Here is a 26,305-nt window from a genome sequence, read left to right as displayed (position 1 = left end):
CTATGAGAAACGTATTCAGATGCAAACTCCAAGGAAGAAACTGCTTGTTGTCTGTGGCCTAAAATATATAGGTTTTATTAGTAGATGTAAAGAAGAAAACTAAATACTGTAAAATAATAAATCTCCTCAGATGTTTCCCCTTATTATCTCCAGTAATTGTATTATTACACAGGATTTTTATGATGTTACATCGGCTCATCATCTTCTCATTCAGGTCTCTACAATATCAGATCCTCTCAGTGAAGATCTATATAAGAGAATTTCCTGATTTACTCATCAAGGATGGATATGGATAGAGACAAGATGGCGGAGAGGATATTCCACCTCACCCTAGAGATCCTCTTCCGGGTTACTGGAGAGGTGAGAGATTCTGATGACGTCACATTACATCATTCTTATCTATGGGAATAACAGATGGACAGAACTGGAGAGGTGAGGACTCTGGAAATGTCTGTAGTGAGATTTATTAATGTGTCTCTCTATAACCAGGATTACAGAATAGTGAAGAAGACCTCTAGTGAGCGCTGTCAGGACCCTGTGTCTGAGGGATGGGGAAGACCCCTGAGCCCAATCACGGGACCTCCACCTCACCCCCTGATACATGAAGACATCAATGACCAGAAGATCCTAGAACTCACCTACAAGATGATTGAGCTGCTGACTGGAGAGGTGACACTGCTGGGAATGCTGGCACATTATACAGTAACGCTATGAAGGGATCAGGGGGATGACAGTATCATTGTATGTGTCAGGTTCCTATAAGGTGTCAGGATGTCGCTGTCTATTTTTCCATGGAGGAGTGGGAGTATTTAGAAGGACACAAAGATCTGTACAAGGACGTCATGATGGCGGTTCCTCAGCCCCTCATATCACCAGGTAATAGACAGGACTAAATACACACGGCCTATAATTATCTGTATGTAAAGAATGAATTCAGTCCCTGTATGTGTTTCCTCCAGATCTATCCAGTTACAGGACAACACCAGAGAGATGTCCCCGTCCTCTTCTTCCACAGGACTGTAAACAAGAAGATCCCAATATTCCTCAGGATCATCAGGTAGATGGAGAGAAGGTGTCATGAGATCTCCCCTATGATGTGTAGACAGCTGTGAAGGTCTTGTGTTCAGTCTTGTTTTATCCACCAGTATTATATGTTTTATACTTGTGTAATGAGAACGGTGGAGATGACAGGATTAGAGCCGATCATAGATGTGACTTCTCCATCTGTCTGTGACTTTTACAATATTTGTTTCAGGGTGAAGATCTGACCCATATTAATACTACAGAGACATATGTGAGGGGTGATGAGCGGTGTAAAGAGGAGATTCCTACATATGACTACCCAGGTGAGTAGTAACCAATAAATGCAGAGAAGTCACAGATTCTTCTCAGTCAGCGGCTGTGGCTGCTTTATCGGTGGTGTAGTCCGGACGTATCACAATCGTGTGATCACCATTTTGCCGCTGGAGCATAACATTCTCCTCCACCCAAAAACTGTTCAAATGAATTAGGGCAAGGGTGGGCAATTCATTTTCCCGAGGGGCCACATTAGAGATCGTGACTGTTGTGAAGGGCCGAACCAATTGGCTGAAATTAATTCTGCTCAATATTAATATCAATATATTAATGATAATATTAATATAATTAATAATTAATTGCATCAATTAATTACATTAATATGGAGCTGAATTAAGCATGCTGACCTCTAACTATATACCACTTAAACCTGAATACAGCCCCTTCTATATATCGTATGAGCCCCCACACAGCCTCCCCATATACAGCATGAGCCCCCACACAGCCTCCCCATATACAGCATGAGCCCCCACACAGCCTCCCCATATACAGCATGAGCCCCCACACAGCCTCCTCAAATAAAGCATGAGCCCCACACAGCCTGCTCATATGCAGTATGTGCCCCACACAGCCACCCCATATACAGCATGAGCCCCACACAGCCTGCTCATATGCAGTATGAGCCCCACACAGCCTGCTCATATGCAGTATGAGCCCCACACAGCCTGCTCATATGCAGTATGAGCCCCACACAGCCTCCCCATATACAGCATGAGTTCAACACAGCTTCCCCATATACAGCATGAGCCCCCACCCAGCCTCCCCATACACAGCATGAGTTCAACACAGCCTCCCCATATACAACATGAGCCCCCGCACAGCTTCCCCATATACAGCATGAGCCCCCACCCAACCTCCCCATATACGGCATGAGCCCCACACAGCCTCCCCATATACAGCATGAGCCCCCACACAGCCTCCCCATATACAGCATGAGCCCCCACACAGCCTCCCCATATACAGCATGAGCCCCCACACAGCCTCCCCATATACAACATGAGCCCCCACACAGCCTCCCCATATACAGCATGAGCCCCCTCACAGCCTCCCCATATACAGCATGAGCCCCCTCACAGCCTCCCCATATACAGCATGAGCCCCCACACAGGCTCCCCATATACAGCATGAGCCCCCACACAGCCCATATTCAGCATGAGCCCCACACAGCCTCCCCATATACAGCATGAGCTCCACACAGCCTGCCCATATGCAGCATGAGCCCCATGCTCGGCATGAGAGCCCCATGGCCTGCCCCATGCTCGGCATGAGAGCCCCATGTCCTGCCCCATGCTCAGCATGAGAGCCCCATGGCCTTCCCCATGCTCGGCATGAGAGCCCAATGGCCTGCCCCATGCTCGGCATGAGAGCCCATGCTCACCTCGCTTCACCCGACGCTCTGCCTCTGTTGCCCTCTCCGCTGCTTCACATACTGATTTGTGGAGGAAGGGGCCAAAGGCCCCTCCTCCACCAATGTAGTCGGCGCGGATGGAGAGTTTGGAGACAGCAGACGGCCGGCGAGCAGGCGGTGGGGGAGGGCGTGGTGCGTCCCGTAGGCCACTGTTTTCCAGCCCCTCGGCCATTTCAGTCCGTGGGCTGGACTCGAGCAGCCAGAGGGCCGGATGTGCGGGCCGCACTTTGTCCAGGTTTGGCTTAGGGCAGTGAAAGCCCTTTTCTAGAGAACTTGCAACCTGGGAGGTCCACTGACCCCCTGGGATTAGAAGACGCTGACCATTACCTGCCCAGATCTGTAAACTACAAAGCCAAATGACAGCGTACGTAGAACGTGCTGACAAGTGAGAAAATCACTTGAAAAATAAATAGAAATTTTAGATTGCCAAGAGCCATTGAGCCCCATACTCCAATTACCCCAGAGAGGTTTCACCACTAGTTACTTATTTATTACTGATGAAGACTGTTGAGTTTGATCATTTCAGTAGATGTGTTGTTGTCTATACTCACAGTTTTGACTATAGTAGTTAGTGTCCAAAATACTCTGATTTAACCCCTTCCTGCAGCCAGTTTTGTTTTCCTAATTAGGCCCCATTTTTCAAATCTGACATGTGTCACTTTATGTGGTGATAACTTTGGAATTCTTCACAAAGGATAATAGGAAACAAATGGACCTTACAAATTATTTTCCAACTTCTCTTGAATCTGACAATACCTTATATACGGTTGTACCCTACTGTCTGGCACATGGCAGGTTAAGAAGGGAAGGAGTGCCATTTAGCTATTTGAATGCAGATCTTGCTGGAATAGTTTGCAGACACAATGTATTGGGGTCACTGTTCGTGGTCACCTGGCAGCTCAAAAAATGGCCACCACAAACAGGCTTGGCTCTATCTATTCCGTTTTCCAAATCCCAGGGATTGTCTTGCTCATCACCCTTTAACACCTTCATGACCTTGACTTATGTATACGTCCAGGCGATTTTGTGTGCCCAGGAGCTATGCACACACAATCGCCACTGGCTGTCAGCTGATCTGATAGCTGACACCCAACACTCAGGGCACCGCTCCCAGCACTTTAACCCCCGAATTACTGTGATTGACATCCATCGCAGCATTTAGAAGACAGGCAGAGGGACAGAGCCCCCTCTGCCATCCGATCGGATTGCAAAAATCGGTGGTGGGCTCAGTGGCGTTTTTTTTTCCAGCACCGATTAGATTACGATCGCGCTGAAAAAAAATCGCAGCATGCTGGATTCAGATCACACACACATATATAAGACTTTGGGTGCGTGTGAAACATCGCACTGCACTCGGATATCACCCGAGCGCAGTTGATTCCCTCCGACACCAGCAACAGAGGAGTTGGAGAAATTGATTTCTCCATTCCCTCCGCAGCTGTGCTGCGATCCTCTCTGTGCTAGAGGATCAGAGCACTGACATTCGACTCCCGCTCGCAGCGAGCATGAGCTGAATGTCATTAGCATATCGGATCAGATACCTTATGCTAGTGGGCTCCCGGCCTTTCAGAGCATTTAGTGTGGAGAGGGCCTGGAGGCACGAGCTCTGGAGCTGTGATGTTCATGTTAAGCAAAGCTAAACCTTTGGTTGTTTATACTGAAGCGTGGCAAGGCAGGCACAGATCTGGCCAAGGTTACGAAAGAATTTCTGCATTACTCAAGGTTCTTAAGAGCACAATGTCCTCCATAATCCTTAAATGGAAGAAGTTTGGGACCACCAGAAGCCTTCCTAGACCTGGCCGTCCAGCCAAACTGAGCAATCGTGGGAGAAGAACCTTGGTGAGAGAGGTAAAGAAAAACCCCAAGATCACTGTGTCTGAGATCCAGAGATGCAGCAGGGAGATGGGAGAAAGTTTCACAAAGTCACTGCAGTCCTCCACCAGTGGACCGACATACAGTGCCTACAAGTAGTATTCAACCCCCTGCAGATTTAGCTGGTTTGATAAGATGCAAATAAGTTAGAGCCTTCAAACTGCAAACGAGAGTAGGATTTATGAACAGAAGAATAAATCTTACAAACCAAAAAGTTATGTTGCTCAGTTGAATTTTATTAAATTTTAAACATAAAAGTGTGGGTCAATTATTATACAACCCCTATGTTTAATATTTTGTGGAATAACCCTTGTTTGCAATTACAGCTAATAATCGTCTTTTATAAGACCTGATCAGGCCGGCACAGGTCTGTGGAGTTATCTTGGCCCACTCCTCCATGCAGATCTTCTCCAAGTTATCTAGGTTCTTTGGGTGTCTCATGTGGACTTTATTCTTGAGCTCCTTCCACAAGTTTTCAATTGGGTTAAGGTCAGGAGACTGACTAGGCCACTCCAACACCTTGACTTTTTCCCTCTTGAACCAGGATTTGGTTTTCTTGGTTGTGTGCTTTGGGTCGTTGTCTTGTTGGAAGATGAAATTACGACCCATCTTAAGATCCTTGATGGAGGAGCGGAGGTTCTTGGCCAAAATCTCCAGGTAGGCCGTGCTATCCATCTTCCCATGGATGCGGACCAGATGGCCAGGCCCCTTGGCTGAGAAACAGCCCCACAGCATGATGCTGCCACCACCATGCTTGACTGTAGGGATGGTATTCTTGGGGTCGTATGCAGTGCCATCCAGTCTCCAAACGTCACGTGTGTGGTTGGCACCAAAGATCTCGATCTTGGTCTCATCTGACCATAGAACCTTGAACCAGTCTGTCTCAGAGTCCTCCAAGTGATCATGAGCAAACTGTAGACGAGCCTTGACATGACGCTTTGAAAGTAAAGGTACCTTACGGGCTCGTCTGGAACGGAGACCATTGCGGTGGAGTACGTTACTTATGGTATTGACTGAAACCAATGTCCCCACTGCCATGAGATCTTCCCGGAGCTCCTTCCTTGTTGTCCTTGGGTTAGCCTTGACTCTTTGGACAAGCCTGGCCTCGGCACGGGAGGACACTTTCAAAGGCTGTCCAGGCCGTGGAAGGCTAACAGTAGTACCATAAGCCTTCCACTTACGGATGATGCTCCCAACAGTGGAAACAGGTAGGCCCAACTCCTTGGAAAGGGTTTTGTACCCCTTGCCAGCCTTGTGACCCTCCACGATCTTGTCTCTGATGGCCTTGGAATGCTCCTTTATCTTTCCCATGTTGACCATGTCTGAGTGCTGTTCACAAGTTTGGGGAGGGTCTTAAATAGTCACAAAAGGCTGGCAAAAGAGATCTTTAATCCACACATGTGAAGCTCATTATTCTTGGTGCCTGAACTACTTCTTAATACTTTAGGGGGACCAAACAGAATTCTTGTGGTTTGAGGGGTTGAATAATAAATGACACTCTGAATTAACTTTTAACGTTAAAAAAAAAAAAAAAAAAAAGCAATATTTGCTGCAGTGCATTTCCCACTTCCAGGCTGATCTACAGTACAAATGTCACAATGCCAAGTTAATTCTGCATGTGTCAACCAGCTAAATCTGCAGGGGGTTGAATACTACTTGTAGGCACTGTGAGGCTATGTGCCCACGTTGCATTTATGAAGCAGAAAATTTCTGCTGCATAAATGCAAGTCCTCTCCCGGAAAAACGCATGCGGAATTCCGCACGCGTTTATCGCGCGTTTTTCGCGCGTTTATCACGCGTTTTCCACATGCGGAATTGCCTTGCGTTTTTTATGCATTGGACAAAGGCAATTCTGCTTGCGGAAACGCAAAATTAATTGACATGCTGCGGATTTTTGAACGCAGCATAAACGCTGCGGAAAAATCCGCAGCATGTGCATAGAACTTGCGGAATCCCATTGGGGACCATGGGGTGCGGGTTACCAAGCGTTTTATAAGCGTTTCCGCTGCGGAAATTCCGCATCAAAAACGCTTGAAAAACGCTACGTGGGCACACAGCCTGAGTCTCTCCTCAGTGCAAGACATGAAATCCTGCATAGAGTTTGCTCAAAAACACATGAAGGAATCCCAGACTATGAGAAATAAGATTCTATGGTCTGATGAGGCGAAGGTAGAACTTTTTGGTGATAATTCTAAGCGGTATGTGTGGAGAAAACCAGGCACTGCTCATCACCTGCCCAATACAATCCCAACAGTGAAACATGGTGGTCGCAGCATCATGTTATGGGGGTGTTTTTCCAGCTGCAGGGACAGGACGACTGGTTGCAATTGAAGGAAACATGAATGCGGCCAAGTACAGAGATATCCTGGATGAAAACCTCTTCCAGACTTGGCCGAAGGTTCCCCTTCCAACAAGACAATTACCCTAAGTACACAGCTAAAATAACAAAGGAGTGGCTTCAGAACAACTCTGTGACCATTCTTGACTGGCTCAGCCAGAGCCCTGACCTAAATCCAATTGAGCATCCCTGGAGAGACCTGAAAATGGCTGTCCACCAATGTACACCATCCAACCTGACGGAACTGGAGAAGATCTGCAAGGAAGAATGGCAGAGGATCCCCAAATCAAAGTGTGAAAAACTTGTTGCGTCATTCCTGAGAAGACTCATTGCTGTACTACATCAAAAGGGGGCTTCTACTCAATACTGAGCAAAGGGTCTGAACACTTTCCGCACCCATTGTGTGTGTGTGTGTGTGTGTGTGTGTGTGTGTGTATATATATATATATATATGTACCCGTAAATATTGTTATGAAAAAACAAAGTAAACCACATGCACTATATACAGTGCCTACAAGTAGTATTCAACCCCCCGCAGATTTAGCTGGTTTGATAAGATGCAAATAAGTTAGAGCCTTCAAACTGCAAACGAGAGTAGGTTTTATGAACAGAAGCATAAATCTTACAAACCAAAAAGTTATGTTGCTCAGTTGAATTTTATTAAATTTTAAACATAAAAGTGTGGGTCAATTATTATACAACCCCTATGTTTAATATTTTGTGGAATAACCCTTGTTTGCAATTACAGCTAATAATCATCTTTTATAAGACCTGATCAGGCCGGCACAGGTCTGTGGAGTTATCTTGGCCCACTCCTCCAAGCAGATCTTCTCCAAGTTATCTAGGTTCTTTGGGTGTCTCATGTGGACTTTATTCTTGAGCTCCTTCCACAAGTTTTCAATTGGGTTAAGGTCAGGAGACTGACTAGGCCACTCCAACACCTTGACTTTTTCCCTCTTGAACCAGGCCTTGGTTTTCTTGGCTGTGTGCTTTGGGTCGTTGTCTTGTTGGAAGATGAAATTACGACCCATCTTAAGATCCTTGATGGAGGAGCGGAGGTTCTTGGCCAAAATCTCCAGGTAGGCCGTGCTATCCATCTTCCCATGGATGCGGACCAGATGGCCAGGCCCCTTGGCAGAGAAACAGCCCCACAGCATGATGCTGCCACCACCATGCTTGACTGTAGGGATGGTATTCTTGGGGTCGTATGCAGTGCCATCCAGTCTCCAAACGTCACGTGTGTGGTTGACACCAAAGATCTCGATCTTGGTCTCATCAGACCATAGAACCTTGAACCAGTCTGTCTCAGAGTCCTCCAAGTGATCATGAGCAAACTGTAGACGAGCCTTGACATGACGTTTTGAAAGTAAAGGTACCTTACGGGCTCGTCTGGAACGGAGACCATTGCGGTGGAGTACGTTACTTATGGTATTGACTGAAACCATTGTCCCCACTGCCATGAGATCTTCCCGGAGCTCCTTCCTTGTTGTCCTTGGGTTAGCCTTGACTCTTCGGACAAGCCTGGCCTCGGCACGGGAGAACACTTTCAAAGGCTGTCCAGGCCGTGGAAGGCTAACAGTAGTTTCATAAGCCTTCCACTTACGGCTGATGCTCCCAACAGTGGAGACAGGTAGGCCCAACTCCTTGGAAAGGGTTTTGTACCCCTTGCCTGCCTTGTGACCCTCCACGATCTTGTCTCTGATGGCCTTGGAATGCTCCTTTGTCTTTCCCATGTTGACCATGTCTGAGTGCTGTTCACAAGTTTGGGGAGGGTCTTAAATAGTCAGAAAAGGCTGGCAAAAGATATCTTTAATCCACACATGTGAAGCTCATTATTCTTGGTGCCTGAACTACTTCTTAATACTTTAGGGGGACCAAACAGAATTCTTGTGGTTTGAGGGGTTGAATAATAAATGACACTCTGAATTAACTTTTAACATTTAAAAAAAAAAAAAAAAAAAGTTGCTGCAGTGCATTTCCCACTTCCAGGCTGATCTACAGTACAAATGTCACAATGCCAAGTTAATTCTGCATGTGTCAACCAGCTAAATCTGCAGGGGGTTGAATACTACTTGTAGGCACTGTATACAGTACAGACCAAAAGTTTGTACAAACCAAAAGTTTGGACACACCTCATTTAAAGATTTTTCTGTATTTTCATGACTATGAAAATTGTACATTCACACTGAAGGCATCAAAACTATGAATTAACACATGTGGAATTATATACTTAACAAAAAAGTGTGAAACAACTGAAAATATGTCTTATATTCTAGGTTCTTCAAAGTAGCCACCTTTTGCTTTGATGACTGCTTTGCACGCTCTTGGCATTCTCTTGATGAGCTTCAATAGGTAGTCACCGGAAATGGTTTTCACTTCACAGGTGTGCCCTGTCAGGTTTAATAAGTGGGATTTCTTGCCTTATAAATGGGGTTGGGACCATCAGTTGTGTTGTGCAGAAGTCAGGTGGATACACAGCTGATAGTCCTACTGAATAGACTGTTAGCTGCTTTTTTCTTGCCATAATACAAATTCTAAGTAAAGAAAAACGAGTGGCCATCATTACTTTAAGAAATGAAGGTCAGTCAGTGCGAAAAATTGGGAAAACTTTGAATGTGTCCCCAAGTGCAGTTGCAAAAATCATCAAGCGCTACAAAGAAACTGGCTCACATGAGGACCACCCCAGGAAAGGAAGACCAAGAGTCACCTCTGCTTCTGAGGATAAGTTTATCCGAGTCACCAGCCTCAGAAATCGCAGGTCAACAGCAGCTCAGATTAGAGACCAGGTCAATGCCACACAGAGTTCTAGCAGCAGACACATCTCTACAACAACTGTTAAGAGGAGACTTTGTGCAGCAGGCCTTCATGGTAAAATAGCTGCTAGGAAACCACTGCTAAGGACAGGCAACAAGCAGAAGAGACTTGTTTGGGCTAAAGAACACAAGGAATGGACATTAGACCAGTGGAAATCTGTGCTTTGGTCTGATGAGTCCAAATTTGAGATCTTTAGTTCCAACCACCGTGTCTTTGTGCGACGCAGAAAAGGTGAACGGATGGACTCTACATGCCTGGTTCCCACCGTGAAGCATGGAGGAGGAGGTGTGATGGTGTGGGGGTGCTTTGCTGGTGACACTGTTGGGAATTTATTCAAAATTGAAGGCATACTGAACCAGCATGGCTACCACAGCATCTTGCAGCAACATGCTATTCCATCCGGTTTGCGTTTAGTTGGACCATCATTTATTTTTCAACAGGACAATGACCCCAAACACACCTCCAGGCTGTGTAAGGGCTATTTGACCAAGAAGGAGAGTGATGGGGTGCTACGCCAGATGACCTGGCCTCCACAGTCACCAGACCTGAATGGTTTGGTGTGAGCTGGACCGCAGAGTGAAGGCAAAAGGGCCAACAAGTGCTAAGCAGCTCTGGGAACTCCTCCAAGATTGTTGGAAGACCATTTCCGGTGACTACCTCTTGAAGCTCATCAAGAGAATGCCAAGAGTGTGCAAAGCAGTCATCAAAGCAAAAGGTGGCTACTTTGAAGAACCTAGAATATAAGACATATTTTCAGTTGTTTCACACTTTTTTTTTAAGTATATAATTCCACATGTGTTAATTCATAGTTTTGATGCCTTCAGTGTGAATGTACAATTTTCATAATCATGAAAATACAGAAAAATCTTTAAATGAGAAGGTGTGTCCAAACTTTTGGTCTGTACTGTATATGTTGTGGAGGATCCTGCAGTCTGATCCTTATTGGTCAATCTAGACTGTATAAATGACATCAATGCAGTTTAATAGCCATATAATAGCAATCTGTATATCAAAAAACAATACCTCACTGGTTATGCTATATCATATATAATCAATCCAATGACCGCACAAATGAAGAAAAATTTGCATATAAACCGATAAAAAAAAAATATATATATATATATATATATATATATATATATATATATACAACCAATGAGGTTTACATGGACCTGCACGATTTTGCATATACACCATACACACCATGTGTTTAGAGCTTGTATGCAAGTTAGAAGTTACTTACCGTCCATTAACATTCCTGACTGACAGTCCACGAGAGACGAGCAGCGGGACCTATGTAAGAAGGTCCGCAATAACTCACTGTGTCAGCGTTTTATTGCCCGATGCTTGTATGCAAGTTAGAAGTTAATTACTGTCCATTAACATTCCTGAATGACAGTCCACGAGAGACGAGCAGCGGGACCTATGTGAGAAGGTCCGCAATAACTCGTTGCGTCGGCGTTTTGATGTCCGATGCTTGAAGCTGTCAGTGCTGATTACTTGGATGTGGAGCTGGCGGCATGAGCACGCAGGGAGCCCCGGCCGGTGGCTTGCCTGCGGCTGAACTTGCCGCGTGTGAAGGAGCAGTGGCATTTTCCAGTTTTTATTTGTCAGTTCCACAGTTATTACCTCATAAAGTGATACTTGTCAGAATTGTAAAATTTGGACTGGTCATGAAGGTGAAAACAGGCTTTGGGGGGGTAAAGGAGTTAACCCCTACACATATATCTGGACTTACACAGAGACCTCAAGGCTTGGGCCACGGTGTAAGGCCACGGCCCCACTATCAGTATTTGGTCAGTATTTTCTCAGGAATGGTAGCCAAAACCAGGAGTGGGTGATAAATGCAGAATTGGTGACTTGTTTCTATTATACCTTTTCTCTGATTGTTCCTCACCTGGTTTTGGCTCCCACTCCGGAGAGAAAATACTGACCGAATCCTGAACAAATACTGATAGTGGGGCTGTGGCCTTACCTGCAGTTCTGTGGAGTGAGACGGCAAGAAGAATAGTCAGGTAGCCGGGTCAGAACCAGCAGGGCCGAGAAAATACAAAATCAGAAGACACCAGTAGTCAGTAAACGGGCCGAGGTCACAACAGAAACAAATACACAAGCCGTTAGCTGAGCACAGAGGACTGAACCAGAGGAGAACAAGGCTGTATCTGGCAGCTTCCAGCAATATGCTTCCAGCTTTAGTAGGGTGTGGTGCTTTCCAGTTGGCTGAAGCAGGGAGCAGATTACTCCAGCTGGACAGCACACACACCCATACTGCTAGACTGGATGGTACTACTGGTCCCAGGCACCCTAATCTTACTGGCTGGACAGAGCCTGCACCACCCAGAACTTCTGGTTCTGACGTCTCCTCCATCACCAGCGCCACCTGCAGGATGAATAAGGCGGCTCCTAGTGACGTCACAGGAGCAGATCCCGGAGGAGATGGGACACAATTACAGAAGCCCTAATATAACAAAATGGCAGAAAACCAGAGCAGTAGAAATCCCCATAAAGTGACTCAATTTTGGAAATTATAATTCTCAGTGAAATAATCTATAGGAGTAGTGAGTATTTTGACTCCACAGCACTTTCCTGAAATTAACACACACTGGATGTTGTAGATTGAAAATTGCAAATATATTATTTCATTACCCAACACATAGTGCCCATATTGTGCTAAAGGAGACACACAACATCAATTAAGTGGGTTCTTCTCACTATAGTAATGTCAAATACATGGAGGCTAAATGTGGCTTGGGGGCACTGCAAGGCTCAGAAGTGAGGGGGAGATCTGACTTTGGGGGAGTGGATATTGCTGGATTGGTTTATGGAAGCCATGTTGCTTTTCAAAAGCCTTTGAGCCACTAATAATGTGGAAACCTCTGTTTTTCCATTGACATATGATGGACCTGAGTGGGGACTTGTTTTTTGTGAGATGAGTAGAAGTTTTTATTGGTATTATTTTTGACTGCATAATATTCTTTTGTGGCTTTTTATTCCATATTTGGGAGGCAGAATGAACAATCAGTTGAACACCACGCTCTACTGCTTCATGCTATGAGGTTTTCTATTAGACTGTGAACTATCAGTGTCTTGGTGAATAATTCAATTTTTTTGCATAACTTGCCATTTTTACTGACAGTTTAAGTAGAAATGTTCAAAAATATAAAATTCAAGGATACTTTATTAAAAAAAATAATAATTTGCTTTCTTCTTGGCAGATGACTGTACCAGGAGATCAGAGGAACAGCTGACGTCTTCAATTTTCAAATCAAATAATTTTGAGATCTCACAGGATACAATTGAAGTGAATGCCATTATTCCAGATATACCATCATCCCTTCACAGCAAAGATCTGTCATCTGATCCTTTGAAACAGGTTCTATCTTCTGATTCATTACCGACTACTAAGGAAAATCAAAGTCACAAAATAAGCATTAAAAAACGAATTGCTTCTAAAGCAAAAAAGCCATTTTCACATTCAGAATACGGAAATCATTTTCCGCTTGAAACGTCTTTTCTTAAACATCAAAAAATTCACACAGCAGATAATAGATTTTCGTGTGGGAGTTGTTTTAACCAGAAATCAGATCTTGTTAGTCACCAGAGAGTTCACACAGGGGAGAAGCCATTTTCATGTTCAGAATGTGGGAAATGTTTTGTGAAGAATATATCTCTTCTCAATCACCAGAGAGTCCACACAGGGGAAAAGCCTTTTTCATGTTCAGAATGTGGGAAATGTTTTAAATGGAAAACAAATCTTGATAGCCACCAGAGAATCCACAGAAGCGAGAAGCCATTTTCATGTTCAGAATGTGAGAAATCTTTTACAGAGAAAACACATCTCATCACACATCAGAGAACTCACACAGGGGAGAAGCCTTTTTCATGTTCAGAATGTGGGAAATGTTTTGCAAAGAAATCAACTCTTAATACACATCAGAGAACTCACACAGGGGAGAAGCCATTTTCATGTTCAGAATGTGGAAAATGTTTTATAGAGAAATCAAAGCTTATCAGACATCAGATAACTCACACAGGGAAGATGCCTTTTTCATGTTCAGAATGTGGAAAATGTTTTCTAGATAAATCAACTCTTTTTACACATCAAAGAACTCACACAGGGGAGAAGCCTTTTTCATGTTCAGAATGTGGGAAATGTTTTAACCAGAAATCAGATTTTGTTAAGCACCAGAGAATCCACACAGGGGAGAAGCCTTTTTCATGTTCAGAATGTGGGAAATGTTTTCGCCAGAAATCAGATTTTGTTAAGCACCAGAGAACCCACACAGGGGAGAAGCCTTTTTCATGTTCAGATTGTGGGAAAAGTTTTGTACAGAAATCACATCTTAATATACATCAGAGAACTCACACAGGGGAGAAGCCTTTTTCATGTTCAGAATGTGGGATATATTTTACACGGAAATCATCTCTTAAGAAACATCAGAGACGTCACACAGGGGAGAAGTCTTTTTCATGTTCAGAATGTGGGAAATGTTTTGTAGATAAATCATCTCTTCTTAGTCACCAGAGAAGTCACACAGGGTAAAAGCCTTTTTTATTTTCTTAAATTATATTCTTATTGTTCAGAATACATTTCCTCTTCTCAGACGGGACGTAAGCCCCTTAAGAAAAGTCTTTAAACGAGTATTTGAACCATAAAATCAAATTTTATTGGAAAAAAATCATTATTTAAAACATGATAAAACTAATCACAGTGCTTCACAAATATGGACGGGCTAATAAATATGCAATCTAAACAGTATATGTGTAAACTTTTTATATCCCAATGTCACCAAAAATCATGAATCACTAGTTTACAATATATTATTCACAAATGTGACTATATTGCTATCTCATGACATGTAAAAGTAAAAATGAATCTAATAATAGCATTGAAAAATACCTATGTCTGTGAAGCAATTGTCACTATTAATTTGTATGGTGCTGTGTAATGACCATGCTGCCACCTTATGGAGAACTTAAAACTACAACCAATATTGTTAATAGTGTAGAAAGGTGCCCATAGGGAACAGAAACAGCTGTCAAAAAGTATGAAGCGCAATCACTATGTCACGTGGACAAAGGGATAAAAGCTAATGAATGGCATTACCTGAATCAATGTTATGTGCTGAAGCCCGTCCATCCGTTATTGTTCAGAATGTAGGAAATATTTCATACAGAAATCAAATTTTGTTAAGCACCAGACTGAGCAGTCACACAGGTGAGAAGCTTTTTTCCTGTTCTTAATGTGGGAAATGTTTTACTTGGAAATCAATTCTTAATAAACTTCAAAGAAATCACACAGAGGAGAAGCCTTTTTCATGTTCAGAATGTTGAAAACGTTTTAACCGAAAATTGGATCTTCTTAAAGGGGTTGTTCACTACTAGGACAACCCTTTTTTCATGTTTGGCCTTGATAAAATAAAAAAACTCATACTCGGGTCCCGTGTTGGTGCTGTTCCAGCAGTGTTGTGACTCACATTATTTTACACGGAAATCAACTCTTAATACACATCAGAAAAGTCACACAGGGGTGAAACTTTTTCATGTTCAGAGTGTGGGAAATATTTTACATGGGAATCATCTCTTAAGAAACATCAGAAAAGTCACACAGAGGAGAAGCTTTTTTCATGTTCAAAATGTGGGAAATGTTTTAACTAGAAAGTGCATCTTGATAGCCACGGGAGAACCCACACAGAGGAGAATGCCGCGACTGCACCCTACTGGTCTCTGTACAGATTAGAAAGGCCATAGCTGCACAACTAAAAACACAACCTAGGACCTAACCCTTAAATAGGCATTTGAGGAGTTTCTCATACCAGAGAGGAGGCCGCAACACACTGTCAATAAAGGGAAAGAAAAGTGTGAAGTAAGATATGAAAAACCCTGAGTGAGAAACCCATTCATATAGGGCAAAGAAGACAAGCTAATGAGAACCAAAAATAAAAGGAATAAGTATAACTTTCCAGAAACCTAACCTTGGTAGAAAGAAAAGGTACTGGGAGGGAAAGCAAACAGAGAAGGAGGATTGTTTCACCTTTGTGGTGAAACTTACAAAATTCATTCTCACTCACAATTATTTGAATTTCATAACAACATTTATCTACAGGAGACTGGTACAGCAATGGGAAGTAAAATGGCTCCACAGTGCGCAAATCTTTTTCTGGTTTTCTGTTGTTTATCCCTCTGTGGATTCAGTGCTGCCTGCAGCCCTCCATTATACATACCACATGTGTTATGCATTTCACAACCCAGAAAGGTGAGAAATTTCTGTTTTCTCACAACTTAATCTGGTAACAGCGCAATTTGCGCTCCCTTTTTATTTATTTTTAGTTTCCAGGTGGAGCATAGGCCTGGGAAAAAACATGGGAATGATGATACCTTATCAAGGGTCTTTGTATGGTGGCAGAAGGTGCCAAAGGTGGGCAGATGGGGGAGGGATTGTAAGGTTGCAGCTGGACATGTCGTGGACGGGAGGTAAGTGTCCTCAAGGTGCCAAGCCTTGGTGATGTACGGAAGACCAATTTTCCTCTTTACTCTCCAAATCACACCTCACCACCTGTGAACTTGACCCAATCCCGTCCCATCTCATCCCCAACCTTACCACAGTCTTCATCCCAACCCTTACCCACCTTTTCAACCTGTCAATAACAACTGGTATTTTCCCCTCATACTTCAAACATGCCTCGATCACACCCATCCTCAAAAAGCCCTCCCTTGACCCATCCTCTCTGACTAGCTATTGCCCCATATCACTTCTCCCTTACGTCTCAAAACTACTGGAACAACACATCCATTCTGAACTGTCTTCCCACCTCTTCTCCTGCTCTCTCTTTGACCGCCTCCAATCTGGCTTTCGACCGCACCATTCTACTGAGACTGCCCTGACTAAAGTCACCAACAACCAACTAACCACCAAATCCAAGCGACACTACTCTGTCTTCCTCCTCCTAGACCTGTCATCTGCCTTCGACACAGTGAACCATACCCTCTTACTACAAATTCTCTCATCTCTTGGCATCAAAGACTTGGCCGTATCTTGGATCTCCTCATACTTAACAGACAGGACATTCAGTGTCTCCCACTAACACACCACCTCCTCATCTCACCCCCTATCTGTCGATGTCCCCCAAGGTTCAGTCCTAAGACCCCTGCTCTTCTCCATCTACACCATTGGCTAGGACAACTCATAGAGTCTCATGGCTTTCAGTACCACCTCTATGCTGACGGCACACAGATCTACCTCTCTGGACCCGATATCTCCTCCCTACTAACCAAAATCCCACAATGTCTGTCCGCCATCTCATCCTTCTTCTCTGACAGATTTCTAAAACTTAACATGGATAAAACAGAATTCATGGTCTTTCCGCCATCTCATTCATCCCCCCGCCTGACCTATCTATCAACGTCAATGGCTGCCCACTCTACCCAGTCCCTCAAGCTCACTGCCCGATTAATCCACCTGTCCCCACGCTATTCCCCGGCCTCTCCCCTCTGTCAATCCCTTCACTGGCTCCCCGTTGCCCAGAGAATCCAGTTCAAAACCCTAACCCTGGCCTACAAAGCCATCCACAACCTGTCTCCTTATATCTCTGACCTAGTCTCCTGGTACATACCCGCACGCAACCTCCGATCCTCACAAGATCTCCTTCTCTACTCCCCTCTTATCTCCTCTTCCCACAATCGCGTACAAGATTTCTCCCGTGCATCCCCCCTACTCTGGAATTCTCTACCCCAACATATCAGACTCTCACCTACCATGGAAACCTTCAAAAGGAACCTGAAGACTCACCTCTTCCGACAAGCCTACAATCTGCAGTAACCATTGCTCCACCATACTGGTGCACGACTAGCTCTACCCTCACTTACTGTATGCTGAACTATCCCTTGTAGATATCCCCTGGATTTATAATTTTAACAGCATGATTTTAAAGGAATTCTAATAAACATGAAGTTTTAACACACATTCAGATTCCTATTTGGATGTTTGTTGTTGGATCCTTGCTTTTTGTTGATATCCCTTGTAGATTGTGAGCCCTCGCGGGCAGGGTCCTCGTTCCTCCTGTACCAGTTGTTGTCACGTTTTGTTAAAGATCTTTGTAATAGTTCATGTATGTATACCCCTTTTTCACATGTAAAGCGCCATGGAATAAATAGAGCTATAATAATAAATAATAATAATAATGTAGGACTCGGAAAAGTAGGCTGCAGCACACATAGTGCTGAGAGGTATTTAATGGGCTCGGATTATAGGGCCGTGTTTTACGGGCATCTAAAAGAGCTGGGGTGATCAGCTGCTCACTTACCTCCAGTCCAGGTCTTGGAAGGCCTGATTTAAGACAGCTGAGCTTGTCTCAGTCTGTGTGTGTGTGTTGTGCAAAGTGAGCAGACCTTGCATGTGCTGCTCAGACCTTGCTGAAGGCAGAGAAAGGCATCTGCATTTAAACGACTGAGGCCGCGCTGTATGGACTAGATATTTTGTGTTTTGTTCTGTTATACCTTTTTGGAACCTGAAATAGGCTGTTATGTTTTGTTTCCTGCCTGGTTTATGGACATTTAATAAACCACCAGTTTGTTTGAACCTGCGCACTGCATCCCTGTATGAACCAGCGCCTACCACAGAGCAGACTCCTCACAACACTTTAATATATTTCATCCCACCATCAACTCATCACGCAACTATTCACTCCTGTACTGAATTTAACTTTTTAGACACCTTCAAGCTATTGAACAATGAAATAGAGATGTCCCTGTCCCTCTACTTGGGTCAGTCTCCATCCAAAACACATAATAAAACTCTATTGTCTACAACCAACCCATTAGATATGTGATGGTGTGATATGATATGTGGGTATCTTTTTGTGTATAGTTATATTTTACTGATTTTCATAGTGTTCTCTTGTTGCTCTGTGTCCCTCTAATGTTGACTTCTCTTGTAGGATGAGTTGATATTTGTTAATTGATGAATAGCTGGTATTTATCATCTGATATCAGCTCCCACAGTTTATTATACTGTTATCTTTGCCCAGGGTCAGTGAATAATGCTGTTTGCTAATATGCTAATGACATATTGAACCAGGCTAGCTTGTTGATTTTGCAATGTAATGGAAATACCAGCAATGGGACCTCCCTCCCTGACCTGTGAATGAGGAGAAGGGACTTTTAAATATCACAGCCAGGAGAGACACTGGTGAGATTCTGTATGGGACGAGGATGTGAGGACAGCATGCCAGAGAGAATGGGAGAAGCCTGGATGACTTTGGAAATATTTCTTGAAGGAATATATATGGAGAAACATATGGACTATTTTATCCTCTGTCTGCTGGATTGTTGGACTCTCATCTCCCAGGGCGTTAGTACCATTACCGGACTGCATTCATGTTTCTGGACTATTTTTATCCTCTGTGTGGTGGATTGTATATGGATCTTTCAGTATTGCCTATAATAAAGGTCTTGGAATTGTTCAATCTTCTCTTGCTCTGTTGATTGTGTGATGTTGGAGAAGGACCCCGTGACAAGATACAATCAGATATGTTCCAACCCTATGGACAGAGACAACACCTTGGTGGCCTCAGAAGGACTTTTTTGAACGAGGGATACCATACAAGAAGAATTGAAAACCAGATTGCAAGAGCCACCAGAATATCAAGGAATCATCTCCTACATTACAAAACTAAACAAGAAAGCAATCTGGTGCCTCTAATAGTCCCCTAAAATCCAATTCTGGGGGTGCTAAGTAGAGCTACATGGAAATTACAACCATTATTACAAAAAGATGCCCGCTTACAATCTATATTTCCAGATCCCCCACTTCTGTGTTTTAGGCAGCCCCCAAAACTAAAAAGCATCATTGTCAGAAGCTCCATGTCCTCACCAACAGCTACAGGAACTTTTCCCTGCAACCAGAAACAAATGTAAAATCTGTCTATTTATAATGAACACAGACAAGATAAAGATTCCCAACTCAAATCAGGAGACAACCACAAGATCCCAAGTACTTTCAGCTGCATCACATCTAATGTAGCGTGCTTAATTATATGTACCAAATGTCCAGATAGGGGTCTGTACGTAGGGGAGACAGGGCAAAAACTTAGAACAAGGATGAATTGTTATCGCCACACAATAAAAGAAAAAAGATTAGATCTACCTGTGGCCTAACATTTTTTTATCCCTGATCACAGCATCATGGACATGAAATTACTTGTATTAAAAGGTAACTTCAAATCTCAGACGGAAAAATGTGGAATTACAAACTTATGACAATCTTTGACACACTCAGGGAGCAGGAATTAATGTGTCACATGGATATATGTCTTTCTACATCAACTAAGGAATGTGCTCCTCAGACTGTTTGGGGGCATCACAATCATGGACCAGATCTCAATCACAGGACAATAAAACTTTCACACTCCTTATCAATGAACTGTTCCAATATTCACAGCCACAACTGCTTCTCCCTCTCCCATACTGATAGTTCTGTTTCACGTCACTTGTCTTATCTATTGCATTATTCCTGTGCCCTGTTGTGTATAAATATGTGACTCTTCAGATTTTGTGTTATACTATGTCTACTGAAGAGATCTGAGTAGTCTCGAAAGCTTGTAATTTGTTACCATCTTTTCAGTTAAACAAAGGTATCAACCACTGAAGACTCTCAAATTTTAATATTTTTTTCCAAACAGCAATTTTAAGATCTATACACAGGTGTTCAATGGGATTTAGATCCGGACTCATTGCTGGTCACTTCACAACTCTACAGCACTTTGTTTCCATCCATTTCTGGGTGCTTCTTGATGTATGCTTGGGGTCATTGTCATTCTGGAAGACTCATTACCTAGAACATAAACCCAGCTTTTTGACACTAGGCACTACATTGCCACACAAAATCCTTTCTTAATCTTCAGATTTCAGGATGCCTTGCACACAGTCAAGGCACCCAGTGCCAGAGGCAGCAAAAGAACTCAAAAACATATTTGAACCTCCACCATATTTGACTGTAGTTACTGTGTTCTGTTCTTTTCTTTGTAGGCTTCATTTTCTTTAAACAGTAGAATGATGTGCTTTACCAAAAACTCTATATTGGTCTCATCTGTCCACAAGACGCTTCCCCAGAAGGATTTTGGCTTATTCATGTACATTTTGGCCAACTGCAGTGTAGCTTCTTTATGCCTCTGTGTCAGCAGTGAGGTCCTCCTGGGTCTCCTGCCATAGCGTTTCATTTAATTCAAATGTTGACTGATAGTTCACACTGGCACTGATGCACCCTGAGCATGCAAGATGGCTTGAATTTATTTGGAACTTTAGTGGGGCTGCTTATCCACCATCTGGACTATCCTGCGTTGCAACTTTTCGTCAGTTTCTCTCTTCTGTCCACATCCAGAGAGATTAGCTACAGTTCCATGGGTTGTAAATGTGTTGATTATGTTGCGCACCATGGACAAAGGAACATCCAGATCTCTGGAGATGGACTTGAAAATTATCAACAATTTCAAGGTTACAACAATTTTGGTTCTCAAGTCCTCAAACAGTTCTCTTCTTCTCTTTCGTTCTCCATACTTAGTGTGGCACACACATGCACACAATGCAAAGATTGAATCAACTTCTCCCTTTTTTATCTGGTTTCAGGTGTAATTTTCATGTTGCCACAATTGAGTTTGAACGAGCTTCACATGCATGAAATAAAGTTGTTTACCCACACCCCACAATTTTGACAAGGTGCCAACAATTTTGTCCGGCGCATTTTTGGTGGTTTTGTGTGAAATTATGTTCAATTTGCCTTTTTTTCTCTTTTTTTTTATTGTGTTGTTCCAATACACACAAAGGAAATAAACGTGTATAACAAAACATGTGTGATTGTAATAATTTTCTGGAACAATTTCAAGGGAGCCAACACTATGGCCATGACTTGTTTTTGTTGCCTTTTAAATGTGTTGCAGCATATCATCCTCTACATGTTCAGCTATATTAGGAGGCTTGCAGCAATCGCAAATTAGCAGCTTTCCATTATTGCCATTTCCATGTACATTTACCCATACTGGCCCTACATTGTCGTCATTGAGCACAGGTTATAAATTGGATTTAACGAAAATACCCATCCCTCTATCTTTTGTTTCTTTCCTAACTTTTTAAGTGTAGTGTAACCCTCTGTTTGTCACCCAGTCATGGCTTTCTAGCCAGGTTTCCGTAATGCCCACCACATTGTAATCTGTGGCTGACACAAGAGCCTCTAATTCATTCATTTTGTTTGCAAGTCTTATTGCATTTGCCAGCAGACATTTATTACTCCTACTCACCTACTTAATTTCCTTGCATGTCCTAGCCCCCATAAATCCTCATTGACCCCTACTGTCTCTCTGTCTACTGTATGTCCTTATTTACACAAGTACCCTCCCTCCCCCCAGATCCTACTTTAAAAGCTCCTTCATCCATCTGACCATTTTTTCCCGCAGCACAGCTGCACCCTCCCCGTTAAGGTGCAGCCTGTCCCTATCGTAGCGCCTGTAGCTGACAGAGAAGCTGGCCCAGTTCTCCATGAATCCAAACCCTTTCTTCCTGCCACTTATTTAACTCTTTAAGATCCAGTTAACTTTCTAGTGATGATAGTGGAATCTGCAGTATTTCTGAAGACACTTCCTTGGAGGCCCTGTACTTCAGCTTCTCTCCTAATTCCCTGTAATCATTTTCAAAGACCCTCCACCTCCCTCTAACTTTGTCATTGGTACCCATGTGTACCATGACTGCTGGATTTTCCCCAGCCCCACCCAATAATCTGTCTATCTGATCACATGAAGATCCCCAAATTAATTTAGGAGCTATCTTAAGGACCATAATCTTTCCACTTAACGAGATAATGCAGACGGCACCTGACCCACCTGGAACAAAGCACTCGCCCTACCTCATACTACTGATACCCTTCCAAATCCACCTCAATTATGTCTTGAGGCCCCATCAATTTTTTTTTTAAAAGAGAAGAATAGAAAGAATTATGATTTTCCAGGCCATAGGAAGTTGCAACTTAACTTACAGGATTTAACATTTTTATAATTTTATAAGGACCTACAAATTTAGGCACAAACTTTCTAGATGTGATCTTTAAGTGCAGATATTTTGAAGACAACCACACAAAATCTCCCTCCCTAAAGATAGAAGCCTTCCTACCTCTGTGGTTAGCACCACTTTTGGCCTGGTCACTAGCTACTAAAAGATCCCTTTTGACCTCCCTCCAGACCTTAATTAATTGGGGACAAAATCTCTCCTCCTCTGACATGAAGGATTGTAATCCTGAAAAATTCCCAAACACTACAAACTACAGCAGCTAAAAAAAAAGCAAGGTCCCGGTAGTCTTAGAGGAATGGTTATTTAGAGCACACTTGGTATGGGACAAAAATTCCACCCAGTCTTTCTGATTAGAGGAGACAAAACATCCCTAATACTGCTCTATTTCCAGGATCATCCTTTTCTGTTTGACTGTTAGTCTCGGGATGATACACTAAGAGAAAAAACAGATTGATACCCAATCTGGAGCAAAAACTAAGCCAAAAACTAGCCAGAAATTGAACTCCTCAATCGAAAATTATGTTTTTGGGAACACCATGAAGTTTAACGATTTGAGAAATTAACAAAGTTGCTAAGATCCTAGCAGTTTGCATGTTTTGAAGTGGGACCAAAAGAACGATTTTGCTAAAACGGTCTACCACCACCCACATGACAGTAATACCACCAGTTAAGCAAATCAGTGACAAAGTCCATAGACAAGTGGGTCCAGGTTTGTAATGGAACATCGTTAGGGAAGAGATAACTAGAGGCTTTAGCCCTGGCACAGACTTTCAGACTTTGCATTTTCAGACATACTCTTCAATATCCTTAAGAGCATTCTGCCACTAAAAAGACCCAGAAAGTGATCTTGAAGAGGCAGAAGAACCCACATGGCCAGCGAAAAAGGAATCATGTACTTCATTAAGAAGATCTATGACTAAAGAGGGCAGTACATAAAGCTTATTTATAGGTAAACCTTCCTGCGCACTGTCCTGAGCATCCTGAATGTGTGAAGCCCAGCTGTGCTTGGTATCACAAATCCTAGAAGGGTGTGTTGAAGGATTCCTCCACAAGAGGCCCCCATAACCATTCACACATCTCCACCTTCCACCTCAGACCACCAGAGGGAGACCGTTAGGGATATAAAAGGGAAGGTGGAGCCAGGCAGCAGTTGGGTTGAGTCAGAGTCTAGTTCAGTCTGGTTTAGCAGTGAATCCAGTGCAGTCTGAGAGGAGTTACCTCAGAGGACAAAAGCCTGTTCCAGCTCCTGCAATTGCTAACCTGCAGTGGAGCTTATCCAGATCAAGACTCCGTGTAGCTCAGAGAGGTGAGCTTCAGGTGTGCCGGCGCCATAAGATCGGTGAAGCGCGGCAAGCTGCCGTTAGTGTGAGTAGCCTAGAGAGGGCCCAAGTAGGCCGAAGGCGAGTAGACAGAGTTAGTTCATAGGGGGCAGAGGAGCTTAACTAGCTCACCCCGAAGAAGCAGTTACCGGACACCGGGTCCGAAGCTTACCGGGATCTCCATGACCCAGTAAGATAAACCAGAATCCCTGGAGAACTACAAGTCCCAGGATCGCTAAAGTGCTGATACGTACCAGAGCCAGGAGACACATAGGCCCCGTAGGTCGGGAGCGTTCACTCCAAGAGAAGGCCCTACCACAAGGTCAGCCAGCGCAGGACAGAGACAAAGTTAGGCCTAGCTCCAGGCAGGTCAGAAACTTACTACGCAGAGTCAAGAAGCATGAGGCCCAAAACCTGCTCATTGGGGAAGATCCGGACATACACCCTTCACCCTACAGTGCTCCGGGGAGTGCCTGAATTTCCATCAGTAAAAGGTACTGAAGTGACTATTGTGTCCATCCCTGTTCTTGCTCTGACCCGGCTGAGTCTCTCCGTCCTGCATACCCCGTCCGTACCCTGCCCTGAGGCCTAGCTCCACCTGTGGGGAGCCATACCATCTAGCTGCCTGATCACCGGCCTCAGTGGACTACGCAGCGCTGGTGAATATCATCAGAAACCATAGGTGGCGTCACAAACTCTTTTATAAACTTAACAAATCACTAACCCTTTTTTAAAGGAGAGGCCCAGGGTACGGGCCCGGGAGCCGACCACCGCGACATCCCTAAAGGCCAGGCTAAAGGCCCGGGTACCGATTCATCCCCATCTCCCCCTGGGCTAGTCAAATGCGCTGCCTGAGATCTTCCCCACCCCTTCACTAAGAATCTTGACTTGAATTTCGTGTTGACATTCGTAGAGCCAGGGAGATAAGTAACGGCAAAATCAACAAGGCCCACCAAGCCTGTCTGGTGTTTAAGCACTTAGCACCGTCAGCGTACAACAGGTTCTTATGATCGGTCAAGACAGTCACCTTATCTGCTGGACCTCAAATTGACATTTCTCCAGTTTAGCAAATAAATGGTTGTCACATAGAGCCTGAAGAAACTCTCTGACATGCTCGTGATGCTCCTCCAGAGTATGTGAATAAATCAATATGTCATACAGGTAAATCACCACAAGTCTACCCACTAGTGAGCAAAAAATATTATGATATTTTAAAAGACTGAAGGTGCATTGCTTAACCCAAATGGCATCACCAAATTTTTAAAATGACACTGAGGCGTAATGAATGCGGTCTTCCGTTCGTCACCCTGATGTATGAGTATAAAGTTATATGCCCCTCTCAAGTCAAGTTTGGAAAACCATTTAGCTCCAGATAATTGCTTAAACTGGTTCGGTATAAGGGGCAAAGGACAGGGATTGTGAACCGTGATTTTATTAATCTCTCTAAAATTCAAGCACGGATGCAACTCTCCATCCTTTTTTTAATAAGTAAAAACCCCCACTACAACTGGAGAGGTGGATGGCCGTATATGACCCTTAGGGCAGAGACACACTGCCGTATAACTCGTGTGAGGATCGCATCGCACTGAATGGACTGGCCCGCACCTCTCCTGACCTGAACATGACAGCATGATGGATTTCTTTGCAGCTGTCAAGCTCAGGTCAGGAGAGGTGTCGGCCAGTATGAGGTTCGAGGCGATCCTCGCAGGAGAAGTACGGCCATCTGTCTCTGCCCTCAGCCGGACTCTTCTGAATATAGTCTGTCAAGGCCGCCCTCCCTGGAAGGGGTTAAACAAACTAGATTTCGGCCTTTTAGCTCCTGGTATGAGGTGGATAGCACAATCATATGCCGCCATATAGTAGACGTCGGGTAACTGGTGATAATCACCTCATGTGTCGTCTATTTGTCTCCAAGCAGGAAAATCCCACGTTACATTCACACATAAAACTGTAGAAAAGGCGGCGCGGGGTAATTGTGCCAGTAGTGAGGGGCAAATAATGCCGGAAATGTCACTGACTGTGGAGACGTCTCCATGTAGCGTCTTCACTCCGGATATCACTGTACAGGAGCCGCACAGTTCACACTGTGCATTCACTGAGGCCCCTGATCATGTGACCCCTGACTCCTCCCCTCCTGTGACCTCA

The 26,305-nt window shown here is 43.8% G+C and overlaps 1 protein-coding gene across 1 annotated transcript in view; it reads left to right on the top strand.

Annotated features, from left to right (window-relative positions):
* Nucleotides 1–333: 333 nt before the first annotated feature.
* The window catches only part of LOC141212728 (uncharacterized), a 68,161-nt gene continuing 42,189 nt past the window's right edge, over nt 334–26,305 (top strand). Inside the window, exons 1-6 of the mRNA XM_073665035.1 lie at nt 334–360; nt 490–669; nt 753–876; nt 960–1,057; nt 1,256–1,346; nt 13,004–14,278. Coding sequence (XP_073521136.1) covers nt 646–669; nt 753–876; nt 960–1,057; nt 1,256–1,346; nt 13,004–14,278 — 1,612 coding nt within the window. The 5' untranslated portion in view covers nt 334–360; nt 490–645. The remainder of the gene's footprint in view (nt 361–489; nt 670–752; nt 877–959; nt 1,058–1,255; nt 1,347–13,003; nt 14,279–26,305) is intronic.

Source organism: Phyllobates terribilis, unplaced genomic scaffold (assembly GCF_046119375.1).
Source record: "Phyllobates terribilis strain yellow unplaced genomic scaffold, ASM4611937v1 Scaffold_183__1_contigs__length_3771566, whole genome shotgun sequence".
NCBI classification, from domain to species: Eukaryota; Metazoa; Chordata; class Amphibia; order Anura; family Dendrobatidae; genus Phyllobates; species Phyllobates terribilis.
The sequence above is the reverse complement of the archived record's forward strand: the minus strand, read 5'-3'. Positions and strand labels throughout refer to the sequence as shown.